Source organism: Cyprinus carpio, chromosome B16 (genome assembly GCF_018340385.1).
Source record: "Cyprinus carpio isolate SPL01 chromosome B16, ASM1834038v1, whole genome shotgun sequence".
Taxonomy (NCBI): domain Eukaryota; kingdom Metazoa; phylum Chordata; class Actinopteri; order Cypriniformes; family Cyprinidae; genus Cyprinus; species Cyprinus carpio.
The window spans coordinates 4,313,809-4,327,981 of NC_056612.1; the positions used below are offsets into that span (position 1 = coordinate 4,313,809).

At 39.1% G+C, this 14,173-nt stretch overlaps 1 protein-coding gene across 1 annotated transcript; it reads right to left on the reverse strand.

The window, feature by feature from the left end:
* Window positions 1-2,728: 2,728 nt before the first annotated feature.
* Window positions 2,729-3,936, reverse strand: LOC122139940. The gene is made up of 2 exons (XM_042740371.1): window positions 3,538-3,936; window positions 2,729-3,415 (listed from the first exon to the last, which is right to left on the reverse strand). Exons 1-2 carry the CDS (start codon window positions 3,898-3,900, stop codon window positions 3,059-3,061), a joined length of 720 nt encoding a protein of 239 aa, XP_042596305.1. The 5' UTR covers window positions 3,901-3,936; the 3' UTR covers window positions 2,729-3,058.
* Window positions 3,937-14,173: the final 10,237 nt, after the last annotated feature.

Consider the following 14,173-nt stretch of genomic DNA (forward strand, 5'->3'; position numbering starts at 1 on the left):
AGTAGTTTTGGAGCAGAAGATCTGAGGAACAACATATGCGAAAAATCATCAAACCACATTTTCTCTCTGTACAGGGAAGCTCATTAAATAAATCACAACAAGATAGACTTCCCCTTAACAAAAAGTAGTATACTTCAAGTTTATTTTATTAAGTATACTTAAGTATAGTTCAAGTATATTTAGACTTTTTGTAAGTATAAGTCAAGTATACTTAAATGTCATTTTAAGTATATTTCTGAGAAGTACATAAAGCCCATTTCTGAGAAGTACATAAAAAGTAAACTAAAAGCATACTTTCCTATTTTTTGTTTAAAAGAAGTATACTAATAGCACACTTGAATAAACTTCTTTTTCGTAAGGGTCAACACAACTGCAGTCAGGAAGTTCAGTTCCGTTTTGATTACGACACTCATACTGCATCTTGCTAGATGCATATGGGAAAAAGCCTTTTTTCTCCTGAACTGAAGCCTTTTTTCATTCACGTAGTGAAACTGCATGGCCAGTGGTTTGTGCAGTGTATTAAAAAAATGAACCAATGGCTAGGCAGTGGAGCTGCACGAGCCTATGGCAATGAAGCCTGCCAAAGCCCGCCAGAATGGGCGGGGCGTCTGGCTGTATAAGCGGGTTTTCACCACAGGATTATCAGATTTCTTCTTCTTCAGCGGCAACTCTACTCTCATTGCTGATCGTGAAAGCCTGCTCGCCGTTGACACGCCTTCGCAGCTGGAACCTCTCAGCACAGCTGACCTGCTTCTCCGCCGCTACGGAGTTCCGGTCCAGTCCGTATTCCCTGCCACCATCCGGTGATTCTGAAAGATCTTATTTCTAGCAGGTAAGCCCTAAAAGAGCAAATTCTAGCGATGTTGTTGCAAATGTCGCACTGCGAGTGTGGCCCATGCAGGGAAACTTGCACGATGCAGAAGAGCAATGAGTATGTCATCTGTCTGGACAGACCCCACGCAGAGACTGCTCGCTCACTGCTCTTCTTCACTGGAGCCCACCCTCCCCTCATCTGCTACAAACGGATTTGAGAGAATGCGCACAGCAGAGTGTATACACATAAAGATCATCAAAACTCCTCTTCTAATGAGTGGTTTGGTCTTTTTTTGGCGGATTAAAAGAGAATGCTGTCACTAGTGATTATTATCACTGACAGCTTCAAATTAAACACATCTGGGCCACGCCCACGCTGAGGCAGCATGCACGGGGCTGACTGCTCTCACTATGAAAGCATTAAGTCTAGCGAAGCATTTTCTGAAAGCATTTTCAGGGAAAGTAAACTTCCTATTCTGAGTGAGGGGTCCCCATATGGCAACCAGCCTCTCAATTTAATCCAAACCCTTGTCACACAGGCTGAGGCCTGCCAGGCCATCCCTGTAGTGCCGAGGTTATTCACTGCAATTTGCTTGAATACCCCGTGCTTCAACTGTGTGGTTCCCACCTCAGTTTAGAGCAAAGATGCACACGTCCTGTGCTCAGAGGTGATGATTTTGCTGGTGATATGAGCCATAGAGCATGTTAGGCTTCCACAGCCGCTACTTCCTCGTCCCCAGAAATGATGGTGGGCTCCAGCCCATCCTCGATCTCAGACGCCTGAATCACACCCTCATGAAAAGGTCATTCCGGAAGACTACACTGAAACAGATCCTTGTGCAAATTTGCTTAAGAGACTGGTTCTTTTCGCTGAATGCATACTTTCTGGCCCCCCGCACTTTTACGAAGTACATGGACGCGGCTCTCTCCCCTCCTTCTGGCCCAGTCAGAGGCAGAATTAATATCACACAGGACCCTCCTCCTCAGCCACCTGGAGTGCCTGGGACTCAGGGTCAATTTTTGTGAATAAAGCGAATAGGGGACCTGCAGGTGCTCTCTATTAGCCCTGCCTGCCTGGAATTCGGGCCTAATGACACTAAAGTCGTCCTGAAACCAAGGCACAGTTACGTACCTAAGGCGCTCTCTACTCCGTTCAGAGCACAGTTCATTATGCTTTCTGCGCTTCCCCCCTCTGAAGAGGACAGAGAGCTATCTCTGCTCTGACTTGTCAGAGCTCTGAGAATCTATATTGAGCGTTCTGCCTCCTATAGGCAGTCGGAACAACTCTTTGTCAGCTTCGGTAACCACACCAAAGGGCTTCCGGTCACGAAGCAAAGACTCTCTAGATGTATAGTAGACTCCATCTTGCTAGCGTACTCTTACTTGGGCCTTCAATGCCCCATTGGAGTATGGGCCCACTCAACTAGAGGTATCGCCTTGTCTTGGGCATGGTCCAGTGGAGTGTCCATTGCGGATATTTGTGAGGCGCCCAGCTGGGCCTCACCGTCCACATTTGCAAGGTTTTAAAACCTGGAATCCCGGCCTTGCAGGCCAGGGTCCTTTCCGCTTGAAGTGACACGCGCTGAGTAAACAGATCTGTCAGAGAGCCCTTGACCGTATCATGCTCAAGCTCTCTGGCATCAGTTCACCTGTTAGCTCTAGACCCTTGGGTGTCGAAGTTACAGGAGTACTTCGGAACGATTAACCAGGCCGGGTGTAACCTCAGGAAGCTCAACCCGTCTCAGCCTTGGATTGTTGTTAACTTCTCTATGGGCAATGGTTGCTTATGGAAGTCTGATATCTTTAGTCGTTCCACTACATTAGCACGGCGTGATTGTACTGTGTTCCCATATGCGTCTAGCATGACGGAATACGAGTGTAGTATTGAAAGCAGGGTTCCTACAGGTTTCTTCAAGTTAAATTCAAGTCTTTTTAAGACCTTTTTAAGACCACTTATATAAAAAATTAGTACCTATTTCACGTCCCTACCAGCAAAGAAAAACAAAATCCTTGAACTTGTGTTCATTTATTTTTCAAATGTGGAATGGGTAAAAGATAAGCCAAGCAGGTGTGAAAAATAAAAACATTTCAGTAAGCCACAAGAAAGTTTGCCGAACAATGTTAAGTTGTTTTTTAACATTAGCTAGCTACTTATTCCATGCTGGGAATATGGGGAACTGAGAGACCCCTGAACAATAAACATCGAAAATCAGAACTCAACAATAAATTAAATTAAGAAACACAGTCAACTCCTTAGCTCTTCACTCAGGGCAGCAATTTCTTTATCACGGACAGCCAGTTCCGTCAACTTCTCCTTATGGCCTCTCCGCAGGAGGTTGAACCTGGAGATCAGGTCAGCCATCTTGCTTCCTGCCTTCCTTTCAGCCTCCTCAGCCAGCCTGTCCGCATCCTTAGCCAGACCCTCACACACCTCTTGTATGCGTCTCCTCTTCACCTTTAGCTCCTGAAGACAGTCCTCTGCCTCTTTCCTCTTAAGAGCCTGGGATTTTGCCTCCCTTTTCTTTCTCTCTGTCTCAAGATGGGCACGATATCTGGTCCTAGCTCTTGCTACACTCTCGAGTAGCGCTTTACTGAGTGGAACCTAGGTATAGGATTGGGAAAAGAGAACCAGAGTCAGTGACAAACTCAAGAAGCCAACTATGTTGATTCTGTCAACTTTTAAGTCAAAAGCATTTTACTAGTCCAGGCAGGGGTCATTCTTACCTGGGTAACACCTCCGTGTTGTGTGATATAATCACACACCAGTCTCTGTGTGACCACAGTGTCCTCTTGAATATTGTCTGACTCCACCTCTTTGTTGATAGAGAATCCACGTTCAACTGTAGCTTGGCAGTGGGATAGGATGAGCAGCTTCTTGGAGAAGTCCCACAGCTCTGGATAAGGTTCCATGCCACTCCTCAGGAAGATGTCCAGCCTCTTCTTCATGGGAGGAAAGGAGAGGAAGTCCTCACTCCGGCTCTCCAAGGATAGGAAACTGTCGAAGTGCTGCAGTATGACATCCCCTATGACAAAACAGATGAGAAAATATGCAGGAAAAAAAAAAGAAATAATTAGGCTATAGGGCATTACAAGCCAATCAGGTTTAGGATAAATTCATGTGTAGCCTATGATTTGCCTTTCTTATTCCTACCCGCAGAAGTATCAGTTAGCTGTCTGTCCTGGAGAAACCTCTGAACCAGCCCTTTCATGTGCTTCCTGCATCTTTCTGGGTCTCTGTACATTACTGATGGATCCAGGCACACCATCTGCCTAACAGTCGGATACTTGAGGGGGCTCTTGTTCTGCACTTTTCTAATGATGCTACACAGTCCCTGCATGCACTCTCTCCTGAACTCTAGCACCCTGAGCTCTGCACCTTTGATGCTCTAGAGAGAGGTAGCCATGAATATAGAACATGTCTTCAATGACCTGGTTCAGCCTAACCATTTGTAAAATGACCTTTTTAAACCATCACACTACCTTAAGGACTGACTCTGCACCTAGACCAGTGCTGATGTCTTGTGGGCTGAGCCAGATGGTCTTGTCTGTGACATCCAATTTGGTCAGCTGCAGGGCAGTGATATCATGGAGGATTTCTCTCTTTATGAAGCGTCTGAGTAGACTCTGTCAAAAGACAAACACAAAAATGTCCTGTGCGGCACAATAATCACCGACATCAAATTGTCTGATTTTGATGCACAATGTATCCACTATTTTTTATACATACTAACCACAAACTCCACATTGTCAAAACAAATCAGTTGAGCCCAATCAGTGGTGATTATAATGTTAGAGAGCAACTCACCCCCCTACCAGAGTCTTACTGCATTTCCGATTTGAAAAATGCAGCAAAAGGAGGCGTTGCCTAGCGGACCGAGGGACGCGTCGGGGGAGTGGGGCCCTCAACACTTCCTTCCTATTCCAACTCGCTACGAAGGTGTGGCCGAGACTGGGCATATTTTATACTCCACAGCAGCAGTATGAGCCAGTAGTGATGCCCGATTCAAATTCAAGTACAGTGTAAAGTTTTAACCTGAAGAGGGCACCACACTAACGGTTTTTGGTAGAAAATTTACTAAAATGTACTAAATTACCATGCAGTGAACCCACACTTGAATGCGTTGTGTAGCGTGTGTAGGCCACAGCTCCCCACACAAATGAGCTGAGCACCTGAAGATTTCGTTGCAAAACTTAATATCAGAAACCCAAATTCATATTTTGTATCACATGGAGATTGTTTTGTACTGCATATGAACTGCTCTGTAGCACTATGAGATTGTTTGTTCAATGTAAAGTGCACTACAAATAAAATGCATTATTATAATTATAAATAGATCACATTCACACTCACCCAAATAACTAATTGGTCATGTAATATTGCAGTTACAGAGTATATGCACACAAGTTGAGTCTATCAATATAAATTGATGAACTTTTAAAGTAAAAAATGATTACCCTTACTTTGAGTTGCGACAGCAGGTCTTGTGCAGTGGAATGTCCCATAAACTGAGAGCCCAGATATCTGGACTGAACCTGTCCCTCGTTCCAGAAGCGGACGTGCACATCCAGCTGTTTGTTTTTCGTAGTCTCGTTGAGACTATCATCAAACATCAGAAGGAACGGTGATTTGTTGACTTTGGACACCAGCTCTTCTTTGATGTGAATAGCTAAACCAAACTTGGCTATGTAAGCTGTTGTGTCGGGACCGCAAGTAGACTTGTGCCGGTATTCGGTAATGCGATATATCGCGGTAATGAATATGCACGATATTGTTATCGTGGGCACTTCTAAATACCGTGAATAATTATATATTACAAATGATTCCGAATTTGGAATGCATTTTAAGAATATTTTTCCCATCAACTGCTCAAATGCACAACACCGTTGTATGCTGCTTGAAAGAAGCGTGCGCTCTGATGTAAACAAACACGTAAGAGAAGCACATGGGGGAACACGTGAGAGACGCGCTGAATGAAAGCACATTTACTCTCTGACAACAGATGGCGCTAAAATGCAGCCCTCATTCTGTAAACCCCATAAATAAATCAGATGCTACTTTCTAAACCACATTTAAATAATTTTAAATAGCCATTCAGATTTGTGGATTTGCTATGGTGTTCATCACAGAGCCAAATATTTAAATATTTAGACTTAATACGCTTATATTTATTTTCAAACTTTTTTTTTTTAATCTGGACTACAACATGCCCTAGATATTGGTTGAAAGTGTTTTGATTCTTTATTGTTCATTCACACTTTACATTAGGGCTTCTTTAGTTAACAAACTGCCAATGAAAAATTATTCTGAACATTCATTAATCTGAGGTATTCCAATATTTAATAACACAATGTTAAAATTGAAAGTTGCATCTGTGTTATTTAATGAGCTAACATGAACTAAGACATATTTTTTAACAAAGATTAATAGCTTCTATAGCAAATGTAGCTATTGCTCATTTTTTAGCTGTGCATTTATTGAATGAGCACTATGCGATGTACAAACTGATTACACTATATTTAATGTATTGCACTGTATTTTATGTAAAATCATTTTCTATTTTTAAACTGTCTTAAATTCTTTTTTTACTTTCTTTTATGTAAAGCACTTTGAATTACCATTGTGTACAAAATGTGTTATATAAATAAACTTGCCTTGCCTTGAATGTTAATGCATTAACTAAGGTTAACTAATGAGGTCTTATTGTAAAGTGATACCTATGGCTCTTTATAGTTCTTTTGCACTTTAATGTGTAAAACTTTTAACTTTATATATATTTTTTTCTGTATTGCTTTATTGTATTTAAATGTTCAGTTATTTTTTTTTTTTTATAAGAAAAAAGTTATTTAACCTGTTATACTGTATTATGACCACTTTTTTTAAACTAAATTTCAATACTGTGATAATACCGTATACCGTGACAAAAGCATTATCAATTAATCGCAACAGGAAAATTTGATACCGGCATATCCCTAACCGCAAGTAAACGTTTTAGCAATGTCGGAGTCAGGGAACATGCACTTGAAAAGCTCTGAGATACCCTCATTTCCACTGTAGGACTGGTGTTTAGCGATTGTGTTAAGAGTCCACAACACCTCGGCTTTCATTGTTGGTGTGGTCCCAAAAGCTGTGCGCAGATCCACTCTAGTTGCGGTCATAGCTGGAGGGTCTGCAGCGCTAGCAGCAAGCTGGCTAACATTAGCTCCTGCTGCCGCTTCAGGCACATTAGCAGCTAGCTGGCTAACATTAGTTGGTTGAAACATGCAGGCGATGAAAGGAGTTTGTTTTTGTCCATTGTGCTTGGACGACTTGGCATGAGACTCTAATGCCTTCATTCCCATTGTACCTAGCTGAAAAAAGCCTCAAAAACGTTGTTGTCCACTGGTTTTAACCAATGACGAAAAGAGTTTTTATCCAGCCACACTTCATTAAATCTACATTTCCCCATAACCTCAGAATGAAATTGGTAGCTAGCTAACGTAAAAACAAACGTTAAAAATATAACGGCGTCAGTCAACCTTTCCTGTGGAATGCCGAGATTTTCTTTGATTTTTCGCGCTTCTCCTTTGCTTGTTGCTTGAGGTCTGTGTTGTGTTGTGTTGGAGTCTATGGTTGTGGTGCTGTAGCGCATAATCTTCATTTACTGAAGGCATCACGTGTTCGCAGTATTTTGTACTGTGACCCGGAGCTGAAGTGTTTTTTTGACCTTGCATGCATGTCAACCTGTTATTGGGGACTCCCAAAACCAAAATATGAACCTATTAGAACTCATAATAGGGGCACTTTAAATCATCCAGAAGATATTTCACATGACACTACGGGTTCATTATTTTGTGTCATAAAAAACCTGGAAAATTGAGAAGTAATGCTTAATAATGATATTTAAAATTGTTCTTTATTAAACAGATCGATTTCTGATTAAGATGATTTAGAAGATTGTATTTTATTACTGCCATAATAAAACGTTCTCGGTTACTTAACTTTCCCGTAACCCGTAAAAACACTTTCATTGTCTTATAATATGCATTTATTTTTACCTTACTTGCTCAATGACTCCCAAACAATTCACACAATTATTATTTTTTTTTTAAACACCTACTTTGTGTGAGGCTAATCTGCCATGATTTGCCCTATTGGTCTCATTCCCCTTTCATCATTCCTGTAACACCTGATAAAGCAGGCTGTGTGAGTGCAGTGTTGCTTTGTGTACAGCATTACGAGGAAACCGCTATTTTTACCGCTCTAAAAGCTGCACCTAGTGGCAAAGAAGGAATTTGCATTTTCATTCAAACCAATGTGAAAAGACCAACAAGTGGGCGGGAAATATGCTAATGTTTTATGTTGACATGAAATGGCTTGGGATTCGTTTTAAAAACGACTCGTTTAAATGATTCGGAGGCGACTTTTTTTTTTTTTTTTTTTTGAGAGAGACAATAACTTTATACATGGTGCACTTTCAGATTTAAAACTTTGCACAATGTTTTCATTCAATAAGAGCTGTGTTACACACTGCATAAAGGGTAATTTTCAAAAATCCATAATAGGGGCACTTTAAAGGGGTCATGAACTGAGAAACCAAAACCATTCCCTTGATTCTTTAATTTGTATTTATGCATTTTTAACCTTTCCCCCTCTTTCTCTCTCTCTCTCGCTCTCTCTCTCTCTCTCTCTCTCTCTCTCTCTATATATATATATATATATATATATTTCTTCACATAGAAACCATAACGATATGAATCTGTTGAAATAAAGAGCATTTTTCAATTAGGATATCACATATAATATTTTATGTTTTATGTTAAAAGATCAATAGTCACGCATGACACAAAGTAAAAGCAAACAAAAAGCATAAAATTTGGGTTTTATTTTGGCATCAACGGCAGCAGTGTGTAAATAATAGACACTTTAAGACCTACAGCAATAATGTGTGGATACAATATTGGCACACTTCTCAAACGGTTTTTCCCTAAACTTTTGTTCATTTAAAACATAATCGATTGTGTTTACATGAATACTCACACATGCTCACATTTTGGCATGACTGTGTGTATTTAACCTTTCAAGTATAATAAACCTAAAAAACTGAATGTCAGTCTTATGTCTGTCAGTATGATGTCAGTCACAAGCTCTGTTTCACAATATACTGCTCTATCAAGCATTTCATACTTTTTTGTCATTCATCCATGTTTCTTAATAACTCTAACGAGTTGCTAAATTTATGCCTGCAAAGCTCTGCAGATATAGGCTACATAGCCTGATATAAATGAAAATCAAATGACACTTTATCCTGTCATACCACCCAGCCATATTGAACAATTATCACTTAGCTTGCTTCATTTTGTTTGTCTATGTTTACATTAATTTCAGTGATTACAGAACAGTGAAAAACTGGACCCAGTAGGCACAAGACATCAATATAATGTCAGATTGACGTTGGACAGATATTGCATTTTGGTTGAGAATGAAAATCGGGTTGACGTCAGTGTTTTACGCCAATTTGACATTGACTTAACGTTTGGTTTTACACAACCTAAAAACAACAAATATCAAGGTCAGCTGACGTCGGCATTGGACATCAAATTGGCATTAGGACTTTGAATTTACATTGTATTTTGGTCACCCGATGTCGCAACCGAAATGTAACCAAATACCAATGTCTTATGACATTGTGTGCCTGCTGGGGAGGGATTGAAATGCATGAAAATAGGCTGTTAAGTGTTTAAACAAGTTAAGAATGGTTCAGAACTCCCCTGATCATGTTGAACATCACAGTGACATTCAGCCTTGAGTTTGAGTACATGACTGTGATGATGATGATGATGATGATGATGATCATCCTTTGAACACGAAGGGAATTAAACTGCCATGAATGAGGATGATCAGATCAGATCTTCATCAGATTGAGGATCCCTGAGAGAAACACATTGACTTACAGTTCATTCAGAGTCTGTGCTGCAGGAACTCTCTCAAAGACTTTCTTTCTCTTGTTTTGATTCACTCACCTGTTTTCTGAATCCTCATGCTGACAGATGAACCAAGCTTCCCTCTGAAAACACCTGACAACAGATTGGAACTTATTATTATATTTATTCAGAGATACTGAAGTTTAGACCATCACTTTTATAATGAAATAGGACTTTATGACAAATATAGGTCATAGTCTGATGAAACAGTCAATGATATTTTCTCCTACAATGTCAGTCTTGGTTTTTTTCTAACAATCATAATTTGATGATCTTATCTCTCTGAAACAATTAAAGAATCGTGTCTCACCTGAAAATCCTTTTACGCATCAAGAAACATAGAAATGCCAGAACAATGAAGATCAGGACAGAAAACCACCACAACTGATCTACACAAGAGATACAATAGAAAATCAGCAAATCAATAAAAAAATTAAAAGTAAAAAATAATTAAATGGTAACCATAAAATGGTTTAAAGCTCTGAATGTTTCACCTGAGTGCAGGAGATCTGGAGTCACTTCATTCAGAATATCTTTACAAACACAATGATCACAAATATGAGCCAATATGAAAGAAAAGATTGAAACTGGATTCAGTGTGAAACTGATCCACAGTGTTTTATTAGTGAATAATCAGACGTTTATCAGATGAAACTCACTTGAGCTTGGAATCTTTGCAGTTTCATTCCTCACTGAAAAACACATTCAGAATAATTGTGATTCACTTTAACCACAGAAGATTTAATTAAACACAGCTTGATCTCAATCAGGACACACCAGGGATGGATTACTGACTGGGCCAATGGGGCCAGTGCCCAGGGGCCACTGACTACCAAGAGCCCGGAGGGGCCCTTGGCTTTAATGTTGCGCGATCCAGTTTGGTACAAAAAAACCCATAAACAATGAAAACAAACGTTTATTTATGCTTGAATATATGTGTCCCTTAGACTATATAATGCCTCTTCAACAAGGCTCTTGGTCTATGAGGGCTCTCTGGCACTCCTGATACTATTGGGCCCTGTAAATTTGAAGGCCTCCAAATCTTTTAGATCCAGGGCTGTAGCTGGGGTATCCGGGGCCCAATGCAAGTTGTTGCTGTGGTGGGTCTTTAGCCCCATTGCACCCTACTATTTGCCAGAATCAGAAAGAGATTTATTTCCATTGCACACACAAGGAATTTGTTTTGGTGACAGAAAAAGCTTATAGTGCAGACTCTGAGACAACAACAGTAGCCTACACAGATAGTAAAATTAAAAATAAAGATAAAAATATGTGAATAAGGAGCTTAGAGAGCAAATGAGTCGGTTTTAGTAAAGATTTTATATTTTGGCAAAACTCACTTTGGGGCCACAGAATGCATTTTTCCATTCCAATGCACTATTTTTACATTGTTTTTCTATGTAAACAAGCACTAGACAGAGGTGTTTACCCTTTGCGCTCGCGGCTTGCAGTCTTTTGCAGCGTCTCGCGCATGACACAGCGTTCTAAAAACTTCAAAACTTGCTCTAGTAGACCTAAAACGTTTTGCCTGCATTCCACTCAGTGATCAGTGAAGTGACGTGACATACAGCCAAGTATGGTGACCCATACTCAGAATTTGTGCTCTGCATCTAACCCATCCAAAGTGCACACACACAGCAGTGAACACACATGCATTTTTCAAAGCAAAAACATTCTGTATGAATGTTTCATTAAGCATTTCCAGATTAATTTAGTTAATTTAGACATTGCTAGTGTTTTTTTTTTGTTGTTGTTGTTGTTGTTGTTTTTACTATAATCAAACAATAGGCTAATGTTGGCTGTTTTTGTCAAATCAGGCCTTAAAAAATAATTCGTTCTGGGCAAAAATGCTAATTTTCTTTATTACCTGTTAGAACAAAATATAAAATACTGTTTTATTTATTCCGAAACAAAAGTAATTTAATATTGTATTTGTATATTTTCATTTTAACTTGATCAGTTTACAGTAAATAACGCTCCCAATGGACAACACAGAAACTCTATGACTTCATTTGAGAGTTGTAGAGATATTTCCTCATCATATATTCTGAAATATATTAAAGTGTATATATAGTAAAATTATTTTATTTACAAATGTTTGATTTTTTTATTCGTTAGAGAAGGCCTATTTAAAACAGGCTAGGAAGCCTATATATTAATAAATTGCAGTTTATAAGCTACCATTTTATTTTTCCTGTTTAAACAATCTTATTCTGGATTTTTACAGAATCCAGTTTCACTTTTTTCCATCTGCAGAACAAATGAATAGCCTAAAACAATTAACTTGCGATTACACATAGCCTATTACAAAAGAAACACTAAAAAAGAAGATGTGTTTGACAAAATCAGAAAAATAAGGATGAATGTTGTTTGACAGCCTAGGGAATGCATCTCCAGAACATATACAGCAGACAGTTGCCAGCGCCGCCAGTCGCAAATATTAAACATGTTCAATAAAATATTTATTAGGACGACACGATACAGCTGGTTTTTAAATTCTAAGACTAGAAACTTTAGACTGACTGTAAACAACCCCAATGATTAATCTTAATTTACAATCAACTTTTCCAAACGTGTTCATTGCGTTAAGACCTTTTCTAACACTGTGAGGGAGGGCGCTCATTTTCTAAAATGACTAGAGTTAAAAACGAACTGAGAACGAGAATGTGCCAAGAACATCTCAGCTTTCCGTCGCTCATGGCCATGGAGTCTGAACTCTTAAAAGAGCTCAGTTTCGATGAAGTGGTGGATGACTTCGCGAGGAGGAAGACAAGAAAGAAACTCCTGTAAGAAATTCTTTCAGTAGCCATGCTGGTTTGCATAATTGTCAGGGCCTGCAAAAAATGTTTGCAATTGTGTGTTTTCTTAAATTGTATTTTATTATATGTGATGATCTGATGTTTAAACTTTACATGTGATGTTTGTCACAGAGTTGTTTAGTGGCAAAATTTTTTTTGATTCATGATGCATCAAATATATAAATATCTGGCAGTTAATTCATTAAAGATGTGTTTCATAAGCCTCAATTTGCTTCATTGTTGATTATTCGTTGTAGGTATTAGACTCACAAAAGTGTATTAGTCCTACATTGATTCTGTAAACCCTGTACAAAGTGCTTTTCTTAGCGCAGGCATTTGACGTGGAGTGATAACGCTTTGAATATTCATGATCGTAACTTTCTCTTTTTATTACTGCGAATGCGCAGCTAAGAGAAAGAACGTGGGGAGAAAAAAACTTGTATGGTGGGGTGGGGGGCCTTGGAGATAATTGGCCCCAGGGCCCTTGCAAGTCATAATCCGTCCCTGGGACACATGTATGTGTTTTACTGTTTTTCTCACCTCTGAACATGAGCTCATGACTGTAATGAAGCTGAAATGAAGGAAGGAAAGAAGCATTAGAGCAGCATCTATAACATTTATGAAGGATTAAATATGAAAAACAGATGAATGTTGAGAGAGATTGAGTTGATTTACTCCATCAGCAGAATCACAGATGATCTGATGATTCAGATTCACACAGTAAGAAGTGACAAGGCGATCAGATGAGACAGAAATAACAGGATCAACCACTGTTTGAGGAGTTGATGGATCTGCTATCTTAAATCCATCCTGATCAAATGAAACAGATAACAATCATATAAATTGTGCATGTGTGTGTGTGTGTGTGTGTGTGTGTGTGTGTATAATGGAGCAGTTTGGGGACAGAAACACACTCACCTCTGAATACCAGCCCTGCTCACAGTCAGGATTGAGTGTTTGATTCAGTATAATAGGCAGAATCACATACAGAAACCCCACTGGAGTCTGAATCTCCGCACATGTGATGTTATGCATGATTCAGCGCTGAAAAAAGAAGAGTATTTTAATTCAATTTCATTGTTGCATGACAAGTGTTTGCTTAAAACAATTTGATATAAAATATTTCTGAAAAAAGGTGTACTGTTATGCATTTAAATGTTAATATTCTCATCTTCTATAATTTACCATCTTAAAAAATAACATAAAATATCAAAAGAATTATGATGCTTTGAATTAATGGTTTCTAACAAATAATTTAAATTCCAGTCCAATCCTTGACTTTGCCTTGGCAGTGCCATTCTGGATCTTGACCGCATCCACTTTCAATGTAATGATAACAGAAACAGAGATATTCTTCATAATAAAAACAACATCAACCAAAACAACCCTATTGAGCACTTCACAGAGTTTTCATTTAGTCGTCACACTTCAGCAATGGCTGGTTACAAACAAACAAAATGGCTGCATGGCATCCCTTTTAATACATCTGATATTATTTCATCTAGAGGTGATATTATTTATTCTACAGCACAGCAAAAACTAAAGGTTTTCTTAAGGTTTATATATATATATATATAAAACAAAATGGCTGCATGGCAATA

Excerpts from the sequence above, each read along its gene's own strand:
- LOC122139940 (XM_042740371.1), bottom strand. The coding sequence starts at position 3,900 with ATGCCCTATAGCCTAATTATTTCTTTTTTTTTTCCTGCATATTTTCTC. Across the intron at positions 3,416-3,537 it reads AACACGGAGGTGTTACCCAG|GTTCCACTCAGTAAAGCGCT; the intron begins GTAAGAATGACC and ends TCCTATACCTAG.